This window comes from Moschus berezovskii, chromosome 9 (genome assembly GCF_049115385.1).
Source record: "Moschus berezovskii isolate FMDL1 chromosome 9, NW_MosBer_1.0, whole genome shotgun sequence".
Lineage (NCBI taxonomy): Eukaryota > Metazoa > Chordata > Mammalia > Artiodactyla > Moschidae > Moschus > Moschus berezovskii.
The window spans coordinates 66,558,210-66,580,986 of NC_142468.1; the positions used below are offsets into that span (position 1 = coordinate 66,558,210).

The 22,777-nt window shown below is 39.0% G+C and overlaps 1 protein-coding gene and 1 pseudogene across 4 annotated transcripts in view; both read left to right on the forward strand.

The window, feature by feature from the left end:
- The window catches only part of TTBK2 (tau tubulin kinase 2), a 137,457-nt gene that overhangs the window by 39,290 nt on the left and 75,390 nt on the right, over window positions 1-22,777 (forward strand). The window contains exons 1-3 of one of the 4 annotated variants that reach the window (XM_055435350.2): window positions 9,820-9,953; window positions 11,778-11,883; window positions 20,526-20,637. Coding sequence is in view for 1 of the 4 variants with exons in the window: in XM_055435349.2 (XP_055291324.2) it covers window positions 9,806-9,953 (148 nt within the window). In the remaining 3 variants the exon portion in view is untranslated. Of the gene's footprint in view, window positions 1-9,805; window positions 9,954-11,777; window positions 11,884-20,525; window positions 20,638-22,777 lie in introns of those variants that run through there. The other 3 variants (XM_055435351.2, XM_055435349.2, XM_088839759.1) reach the window with 3 other exon arrangements.
- Window positions 1,398-7,460, forward strand: LOC129562351 (calmodulin-alpha pseudogene; annotated as a pseudogene).

Here is a 22,777-nt window from a genome sequence, read left to right on the forward strand (position 1 = left end):
TCTTGAAAGATGATGCTGTGAAAGTGCTCAATATGCCAGCAAATTTGGAAAACTCAGCAGTGGCCACAGGACTGGAAAAGGTCAGTCTTCATTCCAATCCCAAAGAAAGACAATGCCAAAGAATGCTCAGACTACCACACAATTGCACTCATCTCACATGCTAGTAAAGTCATGCTCAAAATTCTCCAAGCCAGGCTTCAGCAATATGTGAACCGTGAACTCCCAGATGTTCAAGCTGGATTTAGAAAAGGCAGAGGCACCAGAGATCAAATTGCCAACATCCGCTGGATCATGGAGAAAGAAGAGAGTTCTAGAAAACCATCTATTTCTGCTTCATTGACTATGCCAAAGCCTTTGACTGTGTGGATCACAAGAAACTGTGGAAAATTCTGAAAGAGATGGGAATCCCAGACCACCTGACCTGCCTCTTGAGAAACCTGTATGCAGGTCAGGAAGCAACAGTCAGAACTGTACATGGAACAACAGACTGGATCCAAATAGAAAAAGGAGTACAACAAGGTTGTATATTGTCACCCTGTTTATTTAACTTCTATGCAGAGTACATCATGAGGAACGCTGTGCTGGAAGAAGCACAAGATGGAATCAAGATTGCTGGGAGAAATATCAATAACCTCAGATATGCAGATGACACCACCCTAATGGCAAAAAGTGAAGAAGAACTCAAAAGCCTCTTGATGAAAGTGAAAGAGGAGAGTGAAAAGGTTGGCTTGAAGCTCAACATTCAGGAAACAAAGATCATGGCATCTGGTCCCATCACTTCATGGGAAATAGATGGGGAAACAGTGGAAACAGTGTCAGACTTTATTTTGGGGGGCTCCAAAATCACTGTGGATGCTGACTGCAGCCATGAAATTAAAAGATGCTTACTCCTTGGAAGGAAAGGTATGAGCAACCTAGATAGTATATTAAAAAGCAGAGACATTACTTTGCCAACAAAGGTCCGCCTAGTCAAGGCTATGGTTTTTCCCGTGGTCATGTATGGATGTGAGAGTTGGACTGTGAAGAAAGCTGATCGCCAAAGAATTGATGCTTTTGAACTGTGGTGCTGGAGAAGACTCTTGAGAGTCCCTTGGACTGCAAGGAGATCCAACCAGTCCATTCTAAAGGAGATCAGTCCTGGGTGTTCATTGGAAGGACTGATGCTAAAGCTGAAACTCCAATACTTTGACCACCTCATGCGACGAGTTGACTCACTGGAAAAGTCTCTGATGCTGGGAAGGATTGGGGGTGGGAGGAGAAGGGGACGACAGAGAATGAGATGGCTGGATGGCATCACCGACTCGATGGACATGAGTTTGAGTGAAGTCTGGGAGTCGGTGATGGACAGGGAGGCCTGCGTGTTGTGATTCATGGGGTCACAAAGAGTCGGACACGACTGAGCGACTGAACTGAACTGAACTGAAACAAACTAGATAAAAGTAAAAGATCATCATAGAGTCCAGTTTTGTTTGTTTTTTTAATATTTTTAATGACTGGAACAGACCTAAAACCGCAGCTTTTGGAAGAACCATTTGTTCTTGCCGGTGTTTTATCTCGTCTCAAACTTGACCTTTGCCACTCATGGGGCCCTGCGTTTGAGAGCGCATCTCTGAACACATCCTTGTTGACAACAGTTTTGTCCAAGGGGATATTCGCAGAGTACCTGTGGGCATGAGGTGACTATAATTATAAACTTTCACAAAAAACTTGATCTTTGACCTCTTGGTGATTTTCTTCTTGCCCATGGAAGCTGTCACTTTGCAGGGATAGCAATCAATTCTAGCCACCAGAGCATGGTTGTAGGGTCACTCTGAAGTGCCATCATCAATATTCTTCACAACGACCGCTTTGCATCCAGAGTAGCCCCTCCTGGGTTTCAAAAACTTGCCCATTTAGGCAGGTACCACTCGGGACTACAGCAGAAAGCAAGAAAGGGCACTCCTGCTAAAGGGAAGCATGATCTGACTTCCCAGTTGTTTTTAAACTTTAAAAAGAGATCTCTCCCAAAATATTTTGAAGCACATCTTTTACATTACTTTTCACTGTGCACATCAGTATATAATCTCTAAAAGATAGACTTCTTTTTAAAATGTAATCATAATATCACATTCAGGAAAGCAATGTCATTAATATCATTAGATATCCTTCCAACTTTCACATTTTCCTAATTGTTTTGTAAAGTTTTTTTAACAGTTGAATCAAATCCAAGTGAAGTCTGGATATTTCAGTTGTTTGACATCACTTAAGTTTCCTTTAATTTCTAAGTTCCTTTTCATCTTTCTTTTTTTCTTGCAGTTTATTTTTTGAAGAAACTAGGTTATTTGCCTGTGGAATTTTCCATAGTTTGGATTTTTTCTATTGTTTCCTCATGGTGTTAACATGATTCTCTTTCTTGTGTATTTTATGTAAACTTGGTTATGTAGAGAGGCTTGATTAAATCTGACTTCAGGTTTGTTTACTGAGGTATGGGCTTTTTTTTTCCCCCATAAAGGGTACTGTTAACTTTGGATGGGAGGCACATAATGTCTTATTGCCCATCATTTTGTTAGCACTTTTGATCATCATTGTCTAGGTCTGTTAATTCAAAGGGTTGGCAGATTGGTGATATCATTTCTTCATTTATTAGTTGAAGTACATCTATGAAGAGAAATTTTGCATCGTTAACTATTTGATTACTGTAAGGTTGAAACGGCCCAATGATGTTGAATTAAAGAACCCAGACGCCAAATAGATAATGTAACAGGCTTTAATGGCTAGGCGCCCTCTTGCGGGATCCCCGGACCTAACAGAGCAAGGTCGGGGAAGTCCACGCCCGAACAAAGGCAGAGAGAAACTTTATAGCCTCACAGTAAGGAACAGCAAAAGTCTTCCCAAAAAGGGCAAGGCTTGGGGAGGGGGGGTTGATTTCGGTTGAGAGCTGTTGCGTCAGAGACTCTTCAGCTGTTTGGCGGGACTTTTTTGCCAGCGGGAAATGAAGAGGAGAAGAAGAAGCCAAGATGGCCACCGGGGTCCGGCCTTACAATTACCCTGAGATACAGTTTGACTAGGAATACAGGATAAATACTTGATTCTTTTTTTAATTTACCAGTTTTCAAGGTAATAAATTGGTTCCCTAGCATCTTCTGATGCTAATCAGAATCAAACCGCATACCCGCCAGAGATGCTTAGAGGGTGCAAACATACCTTGTGCACAAAAGGACCCAGAGACCCCACAGAGACTGAGGCAGAACTGTGTTTGGGTGCCTACTGAGGAGGTACGGGTCAGCAGTGAACTGCTGCGGGGGCAGAGGCTCTGGGTGCAGTAGACCTGGGTATGGCATAAGCCCACTTGGAGGAGATTGCCATGAACGCACCATAGAGCCACCAGAACTTACACAGGACTGGGGAAGCAAACTCTCCGAGGGCACAAACCGAACCATGTGCACACAAGGACCCAGGAGAAAGGAGCAGTGACCACACAAGAGACTAACCCAGACTTTCCCGTGAGTGTCTAGGAGTCTCTGGTGGAGGTGTATCTAGGAGTCTCTGATGGAGGTGTCGGTTGGCAGTGGCCTGCAGCAGGGTTGGGGCACTGAGTGTAGCAGTGCTTGCCTCGGACCTTTTTGAAGGATGTTGCTTATTTTCATTAGCTCCACCATAGATTGGCCTCAGGTCAAATAACAGGGAGGGAACATAGCCCCACCCTTCAACAGAAAATTGGATTAAAGATTTACTGAGCATGGCCCCACCCATCAGAACAAGACCCTGATTCCCCCTCAGTCAGTCTCTCCCATCAGGAAGTTTCCATAAGCCTCTTATCCTTCTCCATCAGAAGGCAGACAGACTGAAAACCACAGTCACAGAAAACTAACTAATCTGATCACACGGACCACAGCCTTGTCTAATTCAGTGAAACTATGAGCCGTGCTGTGTAGGGCCACCCATGTGGATGGGTCATGGTGGAGAGTTCTGACAAAACATGGTCCACTGGAGAAGGGAATGGCAAACCACTTCAGTATTCTTGCCTTGAGAACCCCAAGAACAGTATGAAAAGGCAAAAAAATAGGACACTGAAAGATGAACTCCCTAGGTCAGTAGGTGCCCAGTATGCTACTGGAGATCAGTGGAGAAATAACTCCAGAAAGAATGAAAAGACGGAGCCAAAGCAAAAACAATACCCAGTTGTGGTTCTGACTGGTGATGGAAGTAAAGACTGATGCTGTAAAGAGTAATATTATATAGAAACCTGGAATGTTAGGTCCATGAATCAAGGCAGATTGGAAGTGGTCAAACAGGAGATGGCAAGAATGAACATCGACATTTTAGGAATCAGTGAACTAAAATAGACTGGAATGGGTGAATTTAACTCAGATGACCATTATATCTACTACTGTGGGCAAGAATCCCTTAGAAGAAATGGGAAAACCATTTAGTATCACAGTAATCCAAGCCTATGACCTGACCAGTAATGCTGAGGAAGCTGAACGGTTCTATGAAGACCTACAAGACCTCCTAGAACTAACACCCCAAAAAGATGTCCTTTTCGTTATAGGGGACTGGAATGCAACAGTAGAAAGTCAATAAATACTTGGAGTAATGGGCAAATTTGGCCTTGGAGTACAGAATGAAGCAGGGCAAAAGCTAACAGTTTTGCCAGGAGAACGCATTGGTCATAGCAAACACTGTCTTCCAACAACACAAGAGAAGACTCTACACATGGACATCACCACATGGTCAACATTGAAAACAGATTGATTATATTTTTTGTAGCCAAAGAGAGAGAAGCTCTATACAGTCAGCAAAAACAAGACTGGGAGCTGACTGTATCTCAGATCATGAACTCCTTATTGTCAAATTCAGACTTAGATTGAAGAAAATAAGGAAAACCGCTAAACCATTTAGGTATGACCTAAATCAAATCCCTTATGACATTTGAAGTGACAAGTTGATTCAAGGGATTAGATCTGTTAGATTGCCTGAGTAACTGTAGATGGAGGTTGGTAACATTGTACAGGAGGCACTGATCAAGACCATCCCCAAGGAAAAGAAATGTAAAAAGGCAAAATGGTTGTCTGAGGAGGCCTTGCGAATAGCTATGAAAAGAAAAGCAAAAGGCATGGGAGAAAAAGAAAGATACACCCATTTGAATGCAGAGTTCCAAAGAATAGCAAGGAGAGATAAGAAAGTCTTCCTCAGTGATCAGTGCAAAGAAATAGAGGAAAACATGCATCGAACCTGGACTGGCCTCCAATTAAAATAAATAAATAAAGAGGAAAACAATAGAATGGGAAAGACTGGAGATCTCTTCAAGAACATTAGCGATACCAAGGGAATATTTCATGCAAAGATGGGCACAATAAAGGACAAAAATGGTAGGGACCTAACAGAAGCAGAAAATACTAAGAAGAGGTGGCAAGAATACACACAAGAACTATACAAAAAAGATCTTCATGACACAGATAATCATGATGGTGTGATCAACAGCCTACAGACAGATATCCTGGAATGGGAAGTCAAGTGGGCCTTAGGAAGCATCACCACAAACAAAGCTAGTGGAGGTAATGAAATTCCAGTTGAGCTATTTCAAATCCTAAAAGATGATGCTGTGAAAGTACCGCATTCAATATGCCAGCAAATTTGGAAAACTCAGCAGTGGCCACAGGACTGGGAAAGGTCAGTTTTCATTCCAGTCCTAAAGAAAGGTAATGCCAAAGAATGCTCAGACTACTTCAAAATTGCAGTCAACTCACATGCTAGCAAAGTAATGCTCAAAATTCTCCAAGCCAGGCTTCAGCAATACTTGAACCATGAACTTCCAGATGTTCAAGCTGAATTTATAAAAGGCAGAGGAACCAGAGATCAGATTGTCAACATCCATCGGGTCACCAAAAAAACAAGAAAGTTTCATAAAAACATATACTTTTGCTTTATTGACTATGCCAAAGAATTTGACTCTGTGGATCACAACAAACTGTGGAAAATTCTTTGAGATGAGAATACCAGACTGCCTGACCTGCCTCCTGAGAAATCTTTATGCAGGTCAAGAAACAACAATTAGAACTGGACATGGAAAAACAGACTGGTTCCAAAGAGGAAAAGGAGTACGTCAAGGCTGTGTATTGCCACCCTGCTTGTTTAACTTATATGCAGAGTACATCATGAGAGCCACTGGGCTGGAAGAAGCACAAGCTGGAATCAAGATTGCCGGGAGAAATATCAGTAACCTCAGATATGCAGATGACACCACCCTTATGGCAGATAGCAAAGAAGAACTAAAGAGCCTTTTGATGAAAGTGAAAGAGGAGCGTGAAAAAGTTGGCTTGAAACTCAACATTCAGAAAACAAAGATCATGGCATCCAGTACCATCACATGGCAAATAGATGGGGAAACAATGGAAAAAGTGAAAGACTTTATTTTCTTGGGCTCCAAAATCACTGCAGATGGTGACTTCAGACATGAAATTAAAAGACGTTTGCTCCTTGGAAGAAAAGCTATGACAAACCTAGACAATGTATTAAAAAGTGGAGACACATTAGTCCGAATGGAGCGAGCGAGCTGAGTGGTTGTGTGATTGCGTCCTGGAGACCGGTAGCGCTTGCAGCATGGCTGACCAACTGACTGAAGAGCAGACTGCAGAATTCAAAGAAGCTTTTTCACTATTTGACAAGGATGGTGATGGAACTATAACAGCAAAGGAATTGGGGACTGTAATGAGGTCTCTTGGGCAGAATCCCATAGAAGCAGAGTTACAGGACATGATTAATGAAGTAGATGCTGATGGTAATGGCACAATTGACTTCCCGGAATTTCTGACAATGATGGCAAGAAAAATGAAAGACACAGACAGTGAAGAAGAAATTAGAGAAGCATTCTGTGTGTTTGATAAGGATGGTAATGGCTATATTAGTGCAGCAGAGCTCCGCCATGTGATGACAAACCTTGGAGAGAAGTTAACAGATGAAGAGGTTGATGAAATGATCTGGGAGGCAGGTATTGATGGTGATGGTCAAGTAAACTATGAAGAGTTTGTACAAATGATGACAGCAAAGTGAAGACACTGTACAGAATGTGTTAAATTTCTTGTACAAAATTGTTTATTTGCCTTTTCTTTGTTTGTAACTTACCTGTAAAAGGTTTCCCCCTACTGTCAAAAAAAAATATGCATGTATAGTAATTAGGACTTCATTCCTCCATGTTTTCTTCCCTTATCTTACTGTCATTGTCCTGAAACCTTATTTTAGAAAATTGATCAAGTGATATGTTGCATGTGGCTTACTCTGGATATATCTAAGCCCTTCTGCACATTTAAACTTAGATGGAGTTGGTCAAATGAGGGAACATCTGGGTTATGCCTTTTTTTTTTTTTGAGTAGTTTTCTTTAGGAACTGTCAGCATGTTGTTGTTGAAGTGTGGAGTTGTAACTCTGCGTGGACTACGGACAGTCAACAATATGTACTTAAAAGTTGCACTATTGCAAAACGGGTGTTTATCTAGGTACTCTACACTATTTTTTTATACTGCTGGTCCTATATCAGAAACATTTTCTTTTATTGTTAGCTTGCTTTTTAAACTTTGTTTTAGCCACTTAAAGAAAATCTGCTTATGGCACAATTTGCCTTAAATCCATTCCAAGTTGTATATTTGTTTTCCAATAAAAAAATTACAATTTAAAAATGAATAAATAAATAAAAAGCGGAGACATGACTTTGCTGACCAAGGTCCATCTAGTCAAAGCTATGGTTTTTCCAGTAGTCATGTATGGATGTGAGAGTTGGACTGTAAAGAAAGCTGAGCACTGAAGATTGATGCTTTTGAAAGATTGATGCTTTTGAACTGTGGTGTCGGAGAAGACTCTTGAGAGTCTCTTGGACTGCAAGGAGCTCCAACCAGTCCATCCTACAGGAAATCAGTCCTGAATATTCATTGGAAGGACTGATGCTGAAGCTGAAATTCCAATACTTTGGCCACCTGATGTGAAGAACTGACTCATTTGATAAGACCCTGATGCAGGGAAGGATTGAGGGCAGGAGGAGACGGGGACGACAGAGAATGAGATGGCTGGATGGCATCACCCACTCAATGGACATGAGTTTGAGTAAAGTCCGGGAGTTGGTGATGAACAGGGAGACCTGGCGTGTTGTAGTCCATGGTGTGACAAAGAGTCGGACACGACTGAGTGACTGAACTGAACCGAGCATCTTCTGAAAGTGACTAATGAAATTTTTTAAATTATAATAAGAAATTCATGGATTTAAGCATATTTCATGTGTTTCAGTCTGTTGTAGTTATCATTGTTATTGATGTTCAAATTGTCTCATTTGACTAAAGGGATTTCCTTCAAGTTGTCTTCTGATTCTTTTTAACATGATCCTTATAGTCTTTTGATGGCTTCCTTGCCCTGGACTTGGAATCTGCTCTCTTTCTTCCAGTAAAGAAGCTATTTTTCTTTTGGATGTATTTAAATGTGTTTTATTGCTACTTGGTCTTTTGTTAACCAGTGTTTTGTTCCACTGGCAAATTTAGCCAAGCAATTCAGTTATTTCCTTAGTCTGTCAACAGATTGCAAAAAGAAGATTCTTCTAGAAATAAAAATTTTGTTTTTATGATACAGTGTTTTACTTATTAGGCAAAGCAGTAGACTTTGAAAATTTACTTGAGTAAACATAGGAAAGAACCTTGTCATCATCATGACTGGTGCAGGGAGATTCCACCAGTTGGTAATCTCTATTTAAGTTAGGCACGTATGTTGCTTTGGTGAGAGCTTTGTGTTAAGTGCTGTGGTAAACGTTGGCAGTTCTCCGTTAGACATATCAAAAGTTGACAGATGCAGCTATGCCTGGCATAGTTGCTCTGTCCTGATAATGAGAGCCAATATACCTGTGGAGCACGTCTGCCAAATTTGAGTGACATTGTGGCCTCTTAGTAAAAAATATTACAGGCTCATTGTTAAGGATGGTGTTTTGGTTATCTGTTATTCATTGAGTTGGCCAAAAGATTCGTTTGGATTTTTCTGTTACATCTTATGGAAAAACCCAAGTGAGGTTTTTGACCAACCCAGTAACAAGCTACATCAAAATTTAGAGGCTTAAAACAATCATTTATTTTGATCACAGTCTTATGGATTAGGAATTTTAGAAGAGTTCTGCCTAGGTGGTTTTTCTTTCTTAGCCGTGTGGCAACTAGCAGGCTTGAGCATTGGAGGGGCCACCTCCAAATGACTTCTTTGGTGCCTTGGGGTCCTTAGTTCCCTTAACCCCAAGCTGCTGGCCCATTTTCTAGGACCTGTCTTCAGGGCTATGTTCTGTGTAGCTATTCAGTGCCTCCGAGAGGAGGGTAAATGGTGCTGAGAGAACTGAGCTCTGGTGGCCTGTCCCTCCTCCAACCTCCCCACAGACACATCTCAGTCCGGTTCCAGAGGAGATTTCAGTTGGTAAAAAAGATGTTAGGGATTTAAAACATCTTCAGATGATTGCCTTAGAGTTAGAACAGAACTGGTGGTTGAGAGTTATATGTGGGAAGTGAAGCTTCAGATACTGTGTCTTTTTTGATGTTTCTGATGCTGGCTGTAGACCTAATTTTAAAATTGTTTGTGGCTGAAATAAATTCAGTACTTCTTGTGGACAAATCTGTGGGAAAAAATTTTGACATTATTTCTAAGTATCCATTCTTGGCATATGCTCAGTTAACAATATTGAGATCTTTTAGCATAAAATAGGGATCGCCAACTATATATTATTTTGTAAATATAAGAGATGAATTAACTTCTAATTAAAATCTTCTATTAATTGTGTGTGTGTATGTGTTCTTATTTTATTTCTCATGCAGTTGAGGAAGATTGGGGGTGGGGGCTTTGGAGAAATTTACGATGCCCTGGACATGCTCACCAGGGAAAATGTTGCACTGAAGGTGGAATCAGCTCAACAACCAAAGCAAGTTCTGAAAATGGAGGTTGCTGTATTGAAAAAACTGCAAGGTAAGCTGCTTAGTATGATATACCAAACAATTTATTATTGTCTTTGAACCTCAAGTTACATTCTTTATCAGTTGAATATTCTGATGTCAACTAAGTGTAACCATGCTGAACATTTTTCTCTTGAACATTTTATTGCTAACTAGTAATTGTAGAAATACTGATTGCTTAGAATAGTTGGATTTTGGGAATTTCTTTTCATGGTGAGTAAGGATAGGAGGGAGTGAATTACCTGAAATATTCTGCATTAGTAAATGTTTGCATAATGTCTGTTATGGTAAAATTTGCCTTTTTAAAAAATAACCAAACATAAACACCTCTGAGTTGTTTCTTCTTTTGTTTTTGGATGTTAAACATGATTTACTCACATTAAGAAAGCTACCTTCAAATCACACTGAAGGGTGGATAAAAAATAATATTTGTTACACGTTGATTTCATTAGCTTCAATTTCATCAAATAACTCCTTTCTGGCCCTGGCCATCATATTTGAGGTCCATGTTACTGCTTGAGTCCCTATTATTTTATTACAAGGATAAGTAACTTTCTTTCTGACATCATTCTAGTGATGTAAAACCCTTAATACACTTAATGGCCAGTTTGATTCATCTTTGCATTTTCAGTTTATGACATAATCTGATATTACTGATATTTAAATATTTTTTCTGGATCAAAATTAAACAGAGGTGTGATTAGCACACTGAATGATCTTATTAAACTCTAGAGGGTTGATATTGCTATGGGACATTCATTAGTGTCTAAAGGAATTTAGTATTAACATACAGAGCAAAGGAAGTTGCTGTAATTGGTGGAAATAACTAGTTGGTAGAAATAGCAAGGACAAAATGCTCTGTAGCTTAAGACTCTCAGATTCACAACTGTATATTCTCTAGGGTGAATGTGCTATCTTTGTGAATCACTGATGTTTGGAATTTTAGTAAATTAGTTTCTATTAAGTTAATGAAATGTGTATTATGTATTCTGGCAACATCTATTGTTTTAATCACTGCCCTTTGCCTTAAGCTTTCTGATTTTCCCAACTTTCTCTACTAATTGACTCATTTTTTTTAGAGTATGATGCTAATACAGTTATAGATCTGTTTAATAGTTGTTTTTAGACCAAACTTAGCTTTCCCAAAACATGGGAAGTCAGGAAGACAGTGGATAGATCAGCACCCATTGTAACTACTTGAAAAAATAGAGAAGGAAGAATAGAGAAAAGGATGGTGCTCTCTTTTCCTCACCTTTTCTGCTCTTCCATGTTTATTTTGAGCTGTTTGCATCTCAGTGATACGAACAAACAGGTGCAGCTAGAGCTCTCTCTTCCTGGCTTGCACAGATCCCAAGTGATCTGTTTTACTCTCAGCCAAGTCCATTATTATGTTTATATCAGCAAGTATGTTAATATCAGCTTGGCTTGGACAGTACTGCTTCACCTGTCCTTCTCCTACTTTGTCCTAAGGAAATGCTTCCAGATGAGGCAGGATACAGCTTTATAGCCCTTTCAGTAAGTTCTCCTGCCTATTTTGGATGGTTTACTCAGGATTCTATGCGATAAAGCTTAAGGAACAGTTTAGTACCTTTAAATAGGTGAACTGGAGATCCTTGGATGCTGAGTCTCTCCTTTGCTTCTTGTTTCATCTTTCATACTACTACCTAAAATGTTTTTCTTACCTGTTTTTAGTTCCTCAGAACTTTTCACTTTCCCAAATAAATAGGTTTTTTTATCTTTTGGTCTGTATTTCAATGGGCAGCCCTTGACTTTCTTTTCTTGACTTTCTAACCATGCCTTCTGGATACTTAAGCCTCATAACTTCTTTTTGTTGAAGGTGCTTTGGAATCTAGACCCTTTGAGAACCTTTTAATGGAGCTGAACTTATTGTTCCTGCCTGTCGTCAGTGACCCCAGTAAAAAGGCTATATGTGTAAGGAAAAGGTATATAACTAGAGGTTAGCCCTTTATAGGACTGGTTGGTTTAAAATTGTTGTTCAATTTTTGATAACTGGTATAGGATTTATTTCTTTTTAACATAAAATGATACTTTATGATGAATTTAGCCTGAACCGTAAGTTTTGTTTCTTTTAATAAATCAGTCCCCCTTTTCAAAATTCTCATAATTTCTTCTCCTGAATTCCTTCCATTCTCCTTTTTCTCTATCTTTTCCTGTACTTCACAATTCTAGATTTCCTCAGCTCATGCATAATTCTCATTACTAGCATATTCCTTTCTCATTGGCCCTAAAGTGTGAAGGCCTTACCTTTTTGCAGGAAATAGTAAAAATTTGCCAGACATTGCTTTGTAAGAACTTTGTTGATGATTAATGGTTTTGTGAGGGCATTAATTTATATTTATTGGAACATAGAAAGTCTTAGTCAGTTATTCCTACCAAAAAAAAAAAATGATATGAGAATATATTAGATGTAGTTTATGTTCAACATTAGGAAGATTTGGGAGAATATACATTATTGAAAAAGTAAAATAATAACACTGTGGAAACTCTTCAGATGACCAGTTTTAAGAATGGATTGGAGAGGAAGCCCATGTTCCAGTTTTTCTTTTTTTTTTAATTAGTAGACTTTACTTTTTTAGAACTGGTTCAGGTTTACAGGAAAAACTGAGCAGGAAGTGCAGAGACCCCATCTACAGTTTCCTCTGTTATTAACATCTTGCATTAGTGTAGTATATTTGTTACAGTTGGTGAAACAGTATCAATACATTATTGTTAACTAAAGTCCATAATTTACATTAGGGAATTCCTTTATTAATGACATAAACACTGTAGTCTTAAACAACTAAGAAAATTATTTCTCAGTACCATATAAAATCTAGCAGCCAGTATTTAATTTCTCCTGTTGTCTTAAAAATATTCTTTTTACATTGAGTTATTCAAATAAAGATTCATGTGCATGGTAAGCACTTTGCATTTAGTTGACATCTCTCTTAAGTATCTCTTAATATACATGAGTTCCCCCTCCTTTGCTTTTTTTTTAATTTTGGCATTGCTGTTTGTTTGTTGAGAAATGAAGTTCTTAGCTTGCTAGAGCAGTCCACATCTGGATTTGGCTGATTGCATCCTTGTAGTATTAACATGTTCCTCCATCCTCCACATTTCCTGTGAACTTAGTTAGACCTAATGGCTCGATGAAATCCATGTTGTTATTGTTGCTGATGGAGTACATTGTCTTCCATAGGGAGTGTGAAATATTTCTGATTCTTTATTCCTTCCAAATTTCTGAATTGGAATTATTCTACAGAGTAGAATTTTATTTTGTCAGCCATTTGTTTCTCCTGAAATGATAGTTACTACAAGAAGGGCAGGATAAAGACCTGATTTTTTTTCCTGTTTATTTACCAGTTTTCAAAATAACAAGTTGTGCCCTTACGTGAATAGGGAGCTGTTTTTCTGTTTTGCGTATCACTATGAGATCATGGATTTTTATGTTTTCTTTCAATCCATTGCAGTTATTATTCTTTTTACGCTAAAATTTCCACTTCTTTTGACTGGTGGAAGCCCTTTTAAATTGGCTGCTTGTCCTCTTTATGTAACTTTAGTGTTCTTTTATATCACTAGCTTACTGGCACAGTACATGTTCCAGGCTTTCCTTGAACTTTCTTTCCCTGCACCAGATTTGGAATCAGAAACCCTTTTTCTCCAAGAAACCTTTATATTGGGAAAAAATTGAGATCGTGGTGTGGGGACTAGGACACCAACACACTTCTTTCAATAGATTTTAATATTACTAGATATTACCTAGTTTATTCTTATATGCACTTTTCAATTTGTTTACATCGTTTGTTTTAGGCAAAATATATTTTGTACATGTAAACTTGACATACTATGCTTAGTAGCCGAATGATAGTAGAAAGTGGCTTTGTATTTTGTACATTTGTAAATGGAGTGGTGGGAGAATAGGATAAAGTTAACTCTTCTATTTCTGGTTATCATTTTAATAAATTATTTTTTTGGTAAGAAAAAGAATTATTAAGATTCTGAAATAATTTGTTAAAGAGTGTTATAAATACTAGTTGGTAAAGTCATCTTTGGATGACTAAGGTTTAGATTCTCAAAACCATGTTATATAGATGTTTAGTTCTTCATTGCTACAAGAGACAGTCACTTGGATCTTCCAGAAAATGGTTTATATTTGGTTTTGAAGTTTTTTGGTTTTTTTTAATCTTTGCCTATAGGTAGTGTGATGTGGAAATTCAGAATATTATAAAATGACTAAAATTTATCCTCAGATCTTTTCATCAAAGGAAGTCTTCCTAGGATCTTGAGAAGTTTATATTTTGTTTACTTGCTTCCAGTTGAAACAAGTGGTGGTTTAGTGCCCACGCGCACACACACACACACACCCCCTCACACACACACACCTTAACACACAGAGACACACCCTAACACACACACACACACCCTAACACACACACACACCCTAATCCTTATGTGTCTTCCCTCTATGATGTGTTCAATCTAATGAAGTTTGTCGAACTTAAAACTAGAAAATTGCTCAGCCTTTCTATCCCATTTTAGCTCTTCATGCTGTAAATGATTAATATCATCTTATCTCTTGTGCCTTTTCAAAACACTAAATTAAGTAAAACTGAGGTTTTTCTCTTTATATATTACCTTGGATGAGAAAGTAATTTAAAACTTCTTTAAATATTTAAACATTTTTCTCCTCTAGATCCTCTAAAAGCACGTGAAGAGCCTATTGATATCAAATAGAGTAAATACCACTGTTATAACCAAGTAATTGTTTTTCTCAGTTGAACTAGGAATTTTTCTTGCCCCATATAAATGCAGGGAAAAACTGTGTTTTTCCTTACAGCCCAAAAAGAGATTGTGATTTTTGTTTTGACTTATGGGAACTTTTTTTTAAACCCTGGAATATTGGTCCAGGATTTTATTTTTGCTCTGGAGGCCGCAGAGCACAAGCTGAAAGCTGAGATGAAAGGTTACTACTACAGAAGATCAGCTCTACTTCTGCCTTCCCTGCTTGAAGTCTCTAGCTGCTGCTGTAAAATGTGACTCCTTTCTTCATAAGAATATAAGAAATATGTGATTTCTGAATGAGACCCCCTGGTCTGTTCAGTATAGAATGTCTATGAAAGTTATTCCAAATTTACTTGCCCTCACTGAGTTTCTGTTCCAACAGTTCAGTTCAATCTCTCAGTCGTGTCCGACTCTTTGCAACACCATGAACTGTAGCACGCCAGGCCTCCCTGTCCATCACCAACTCCCGGAGTCCACCCAAACCCATGTCCATTGAGTCAGTGATGCCATCCAACCATCTCATCCTCTGTCATCCCCTTCTCCTCCTGCCCTCAATCTTTCCCAGCATCAGGGTCTTTTCCAGTGAGTCAGCTCTTTGCATCAGTTAGCCAAAGTATTGGAGTTTCAGTTTCAACATCAGTCCTTCCAATGAACACCCAGGACTGATCTCCTTTAGGATGGACTGGTTGGATCTCCTTGCAGTCCAAGGGACTCTCAAGAGTCTTCTCCAACACCACAGTTCAAAAGCTTCAGTTCTTCAGTGCTCAACTTTCTTTATAGTCCAGCTTTCACATCCATACATGACCACTGGAAAACCATAGCCTTGACTAGACGGACCTTTGTTGGCAAAGTAATGTCTCAGCTTTGTAATATGCTATCTAGGTTGATCATAACTTTCCTTCCAAGGAGTAAGTGTCTTTTAATTTCATGGCTTCAGTCACCATCTGCAGTGATTTTGGAGCCCAGAAAAATAAAGTCAGCCACTGTTTCCACTATTTCCCCATCTGTTTGCCATGAAGTGATGGGACTGGATGCCTTGATCTTTGTTTTCTGAATGTTGAGTTTCAAGCCAACTTTTTGACTCTCTTCTTTCACTTTCATCAAGAGGTTCTTTAGTTTTTCTTCTCTTTCTGCCACAAGGGTGGTGTCATCTGCATATCCAAGGTTATTGATATTTCTCCCGGCAGTCTTGATTCCAGCTTGTGCTTCCTCCAGCCCAGCATTTCTCATGATGTACTCTGCATATAAGTTAAATAAGCAGGGTGACAATATACAGCCTTGACATACTCCTTTTCCTCTTTGGAACCAGTCTGTTGTTCCATGTCCAGTTCTGACTGTTGCTTCCTGCATACAGATTTCTCAAGAGGCAGGTCAGGTGGTCTGGTATTCTCATCTCTTTCAGACTTTTACACAGTTTATTGGGGTCCACACAGTCAGAGGCTTTGGCATAGTCAATGAAGCAGAAATAGATGTTTTTCTGGAACTCTCTTGCTTTTTTGATGATCCAGCAGATGTTGGCAATTTGATCTCTGGTTCCTCTGCCTTTTCTAAAACCAGCTTGAACATCTGGAAGTTCATGGTTCACATATTGTTAAAGCCGGACTTAGAGAATTTTAAGCATTACTCTACTAGTGCATGAGATGAGTGCAATTGTGCGGTAGTTTGAGCATTCTTTGTCATTGCCTTTCTGTGGGATTGGAATGAAAACTGACCTTTTCCAGTCCTGTGGCCACTGATGAATTTTCCAAATTTGCTGGCATATTGAGTGCAGCACTTTCACAGCATCGTCTTTCAAGATTTGAAATAGCTCAACTGGAATTCCATCACCTCCACTAGCTTTGTTTGTAGTGATGCTTCCTAAAGCCCACTTGACTTCACATTCCAGGATGTCTGGCTCTAGGTGAGTGATCATACCATCGTGATTATCTGGATCGTGAAGATCTTTTTTTGTACAGTTCTTCTGTGTATTCTTGCCACCTCTTCTTAATATCTTCTGCTTCTGTTTGGTCCCTACCATTTCTGTCCTTTATTGAGCCCATCTTTGCATGAAATGTTCCCTTGGTATCTCTAATTATCTTGAAGAGATCTCTAGTCTTTCCCATTCCATTGTTTTCCTCTGTTTCTTTGCATTGATCGCTGAGGATGGCTTTCTTATCTCTGCTTGCTATTCTTTGGAATTCTGCATTCAAATGGGTATATCTTTCCTTTTCCCCTTTGCTTTTCGCTTCCCTTCTTCTGTGCCATCAGGTACAGGTGTGTTAGAAGATCTCAAATAACTTTTGTGAGAGAGCATAGTAGTCAGACTTGGGGACCTAAAGATTAGGGATAACACCTTACCCTTCATTACATCTTTTAATTTTTTAAAAACCTATCATCTGCCATTTTGTTAATTTACCTAGTGCATTTTTTCCTCTTTAAGTAGCTTTTGTTTGCCCTAGTTAAGGTTTATCTTTTCTATCAGGGGTGTTAGGAGATCATGGAGAACTTCAGCTGTTCAACCTGTCCATTTAAGTATATCCCAACTTGGACGATTTAGTGTCATCTGGCAGTTTAAGGATTTGTTTATTCACTACTCTATTTGGGTTTGGAAAAATGACATTTAAGAAATAGAGTAGGTCTAGATTGTTTAAAGGAGCAGAGATTAATTTCCTTGAAACAGAATATAATATAGAGAGATATGTAATATTTATATATGCTTTATATGCACAAAGAAAGTCTGCAGTTGTATAGAACTCAAGAAGCCATTGAGCCATTCAGTTCAGTTCAGTTCAGTCGCTCAGTCGTGTCCGACTCTTTGCAACCCCATGAATCACAGCCCGCCAGGCCTCCCTGTCCATCACCAAATCCCGGAGTTCACAAAAACTCATCTCCATCAAGTCGGTAATGCCATCCAGCCATCTCATTCTCTGTCGTCCCCTTCTCCTCCTGCCCCCAATCCTTCCCAGCATCAGACTCTTTTCCAGTGAGTCAGCTCGTCGTATGAGGTAGCCAAAGTATTGGAGTTTCAGCTTTAGCATCAGTCCTTCCAATGAACACCCAGGATTGATCTCCTTTAGAATGGACTGGTTGGATCTCCTTGCAGTCCAAGGGACTCTCAAGAGTCTTCTCCAGCACCACAGTTCAAAAGCATCAATTCTTCAGCGATCAGCTTTCTTCACAGTCCATCTCTCACATCCATACATGACCACGGGAAAAACCATAGCCTTGACTAGACGGACCTTTGTTGGCAAAGTTATGTCTCTGCTTTTTAATATGCTATCTAGGTTGGTCATAATTTTCCTTCCAAGGAGTAAGCGTCTTTTAATTTCATGGCTGCAATTAACATATGCAGTGATTTTGGAGCCCAAAAAAATAAAGTCTGACACTGTTTCCACTGTTTTCCCATCTATTTCCCTTGAAGTGATGGGACCAGATGCCATGATCTTTGTTTCCTGAATGTTGAGCTTCAAGCCAACCTTTTCACTCTCCTCTTTCACTTTCATCAAGAGGCTTTTGAGTTCCTCTTCACTTTCTGCCATAAGGGTGGTGTCATCTGCATATCTGATGTTATTGATATTTCTCCCAGCAGTCTTGATTCCATCTTGTGCTTCTTCTAGCCCAGTGTTCCTCATGATGTACTCTGCATATAAGTTGCATGGTGTACTCTGCATATAAGCCTTAAAAAGCATCACTACGAACAAAGCTAGTGGAGGTGATAGAATTCCAGTTGAGCTATTTCAAATCTTGAAAGACGATGCTGTGAAAGTGCTGCACTCAATATGCCAGCAAATTTGGAAAACTCAGCAGTGGCCACAGGACTGGAAAAGGTCAGTCTTCATTCCAATCCCAAAGAAAGGCAATGCCAAAGAATTCTCAAACTACCGCACAATTGCACTCATCTCACACGCTAGTAAAGTCATGCTCAAAATTCTCCAAGCCAGGCTTCAGCAATATGTGAACCGTGAACTCCCAGATGTTCAAGCTGGTTTTAGAAAAGGCAGAGGCACCAGAGATCAAATTGCCAACATCCGCTGGATCATGGAGAAAGCAAGAGAGTTCCAGAAAAACATCTATTTCTGCTTCATTGACTATGCCAAAGCCTTTGACTGTGTGGATCACAATAAACTGGAAAATCCTGAAAGAAATGGGAATCCCAGACCACCTGACCTGCCTCTTGAGAAACCTGAATGCAGGTCAGGAAGCAACAGTCAGAACTGTACATGGAAGAACAGACTAGTTCCAAATAGGAAAAAAGAGTACGTCAAAGTTGTATATTGAGCCATTGGGAATGGCTATGTTTGTGTATTGGAATTAGAGGGACCAGGAAAGGAGAGACTCTTTTCCCTTTATACCCTTCAGTGCTTAAGAAATTGAGAAAAATATGCAAACATTTCTTTTATAGCAAAAGTATAATTAAATGATAATAGTAAATATCTTTAAAATCCATTCTTACTCTTTATCTTTTCTCAAATTTCTGAATGCTTGAAAATACCTGGTAAATTTGTGCAGTGTAGTGTAATTAAAATCAGCTATTTTGTGTTGTGACCATTCTTTAAAATGATGAGTAACATCATATTTGTAGGAAGATCTGTAACTGTGTTTGAGTGCTTACTATATGCTAGGAACAGTGCTACTGAATGCTCGGTTCATACATATCTTATTTTAATGTCTTATATCTGTCTCGTATTTAACTTTTGCATATGTTCTCCTTCCATTTTTTTTTTTACAACCCTTTTTAAGAGTGTAAATGTTCATGGTAAAAGAATTTAAAATCAAACAGAATAATACTGTAAAAAGTGAAAGTTTTTTTCCCTTAGCCCTTTCAGTCTCCTCTCTAACCACTGTTACTGGTTTCTTGTGTTTTTTCCAGAAACATTCACTACATATTTAATCTATCCATTTGTATATGTACATGAATATATACATATATATAATATAGAATCATAATAAGATATAAATTAATATAATCATATGATTTATGGATATATATGATGATGTGTATCATAACATTGTATGTGTGCATCCATGTCTGTGTGTGCACGTGTGTATAAAATCTCCCTCCCTACCCATAACCCCCAACCACATGTGGAATCATACTGTATATACTGTTCTCCAACTTGATGAGACCCCCCCTTAGAGTCAGACAATAAGATTCATTTTCTATACACTTTTATGTTCTGCAGAGGAGTAATCCTTCAAGAAAATCATGTCACTCCCTGGCCATTGCTAAAACACTTAAGGGCCTTCTTTTACTTTCTTTACTTTCTTTATACCAACTTTAAATTAACATGGCATACAAAACCTTGAATTGATATCTGCCTGCTTTTCTATACTGTTTTCTTGAAACTGTTGGGCTTGCACTTAATATTGGTCATCCTGAACTATTTTTCAATTTCTGTAACACTTTATTGCTTCTCAAGTGCACTTGGCTTCCTCTGAGTCATACTTTCGATAAATTTTTTTCTTCCTTCTTTTAAAAATTTTATAACAGTCCTAGTATTCACAAAAATCCACAGGTAAAAATAAGATTTAGAGAAGTAAAGCAAAGTATAATTAAGAACTTCACTTTTTTCCTAATAATTGAATAGCCAAAAGTATATATGTTTAAAATAGTGTGATCCTGTTAAGTTGCTTATTCCCTTTTCCTCATTAAGATTATTACAGGATTTATTTATTTTAAAAATTTAATTTCTTATGATCAAATTTAACAAGTAGTTGAGTCAATCAGTTCTACAAAGTTTGTTATGAGAAGCAATAGTCCAGGTTCTGGTTCCAGATAAGATGGAGTAAGCACACTTCACCCTGTCTTTCCCACTGAATACAGCTGTAAGACCTGGACAGAATGCTTGGAGTGGCTATTTGAGGACTCTGAAAAATAAATAGTAGGAGGCAGATTGGGGAAGAAGATCAGAATTCAAAGTACTACTGAACCGTCGGTGAGTTTACCATTTTTTTTCTTCCAGTATGCCCCAGCCTGAACTTAACGTATCCTGAAACTTGGACGTGAGCATTATTAACATGGACAGAAAAAGCACCAGGAGAATCCCATTAGTTCTGACCCAAGGAGGAGGAAAGACGTCTCCTAATACTCAGAATGTGGCAATCCCACATCCTTCTCTTTTTTCTGTTTTTCCCCTTTTTTCATCATTCTCTTGCACCCCAGGCCTCAAGCAATCCTGGGCAGTGGCATCAGTGGGGCAGGCAGGAGCCTGAATCTCAGAAGGATAGGAACCTTCCTCCCAGATTGGAGGAGCTGTGGTCTCAAGAGTGTGGGGCAAGTCCCATTGCTTTTCGTTTCCCTTTGCTCTTCTGTTGCTTGGCCCTGATGTGGGCATGGTTATGGGAAGTATATGGAAGAATGGGGCTAATGAAGCCCCAGCTTTCTGCAGGAAGGCTGAAAAAGGGAAGCCCCAGGAATGCAGAGGATTGCAGGTGTATGAGAAGCTTGGGAAAGTGACCACTTAAAATTGCTCACAGACTCCTGAGCTGACTTCCAAGCTGTGCGTGCTTGAGTGTGATCCTGAACAGCACATTGAGGACCAAATTATGGGATAGACCACTCCCAAGCCCCAAACTGGACACTGCGTGGGACAGTTATGGAACACATTCAGTATGACTTCAAAGGCTTTGCACACTAAACTGAAATTGGAAATGCAGGCTACAGAAGGATGGTCAGAACTTGAAGTGTGAACCCAGCTGGGTCAATTACTGGGTAAAATAAAAACACCAGCACTCTTGGTGGAACTTAAATAGGAGCCAGATTCTCATAAGATAATATTCAAAATGTCCAGAATACAATCTTGGATTACTCAGCTTAAAAAGAACCTGTGAAATCTGCACTCACTTAGGAAAAGGCAGAAAAGAGATACCAGTGCCAGGATCACAGATGTTAAAATTATCTCAAAAAGACTTTTAAAATCAGATATTATGACCATATTCTAGGAATGAGTGGGAAGATAGAAAGCCTCAGCAAAGAAATAGAAGATGTAAAGAAGAACTAAATGGAAATTTTAGAACTGAGAAATACAATAATGGAAATGAAAAGCTCATTGAACGAGCTTGATAGCAGAGAGGACATGGCATAATAAGTCAGTGAAGTTAAATAGAAATGATCCAATTTGAAGAACAGATTAAAAAATAAATAAGCGCCTCAGAAATCTTGAAACTCTCATAAGGTCTAACATTTGTGTTGTCAGAGACCCAGAATGTGAAGATAATGGTTCTGGTATGGCAAAAATATTTGAAGAAATAATGGCATACTGATTAGAAGGGAAGAAATAAAACTGTCTCTATTTATGCAGATAGCGTGATTATATATTTATAAAATCCCAAGGAATCCAGAAAAAAATAACTGGAATACATGAGTTTAGTAAGTGGTTCAAGGTCAGCCCACACAAAAAAAATCATATTTCTGTATACTAGCAATAAATAATTGAAAATGGAATATTAAAGGTATCAATGTAGCAAAATATGTATGAGAGCTTTATGGTGAAAATGTAAAATCCTTATTTTTAAAACTTCTTTAATTTTTATTTTTAAAATTTATTTATTTTTAATTGAGGATAATTGCTTTATAGTATTGCGTTGGTTTCTGCTAAACGTCAACATGAATCAGCTATCAGTTCAGTTCAGTTCAGGTCAGTCGCTCAGTCGTGGCTGACTCTTTGCGACCCCATGAATCACAGCACGCCAGGCCTCCCTGTCCATCACCAACTCCCGGAGTTCACTCAAACTCATGTCCATCGAGTCGGTGATGCCATCCAGCCATTTCATTCTGTCGTCCCCTTCTCCTCCCGCCCCCAGTCCTTCCCAGCATCAGACTCTTTTCCAGTGAGTCAACTCTTCGCATGAGGTGTTCCAAAGTATTGCAGTTTCATCATTAGCATCAGTCTTTCCAGTGAACACCCAGGACTGATGAATGGACTGGTTGGATCTCCTTGCAGTCCAAGGGACTCTCAAGAGTCTTCTCCAACACCACAGTTCAAAAGCATCAATTCTTCGTTGATCAGCTTTCTTCACAGTCCATCTCTCACATCCATACATGACCACGGGAAAAACCATAGCCTTGACTAAATG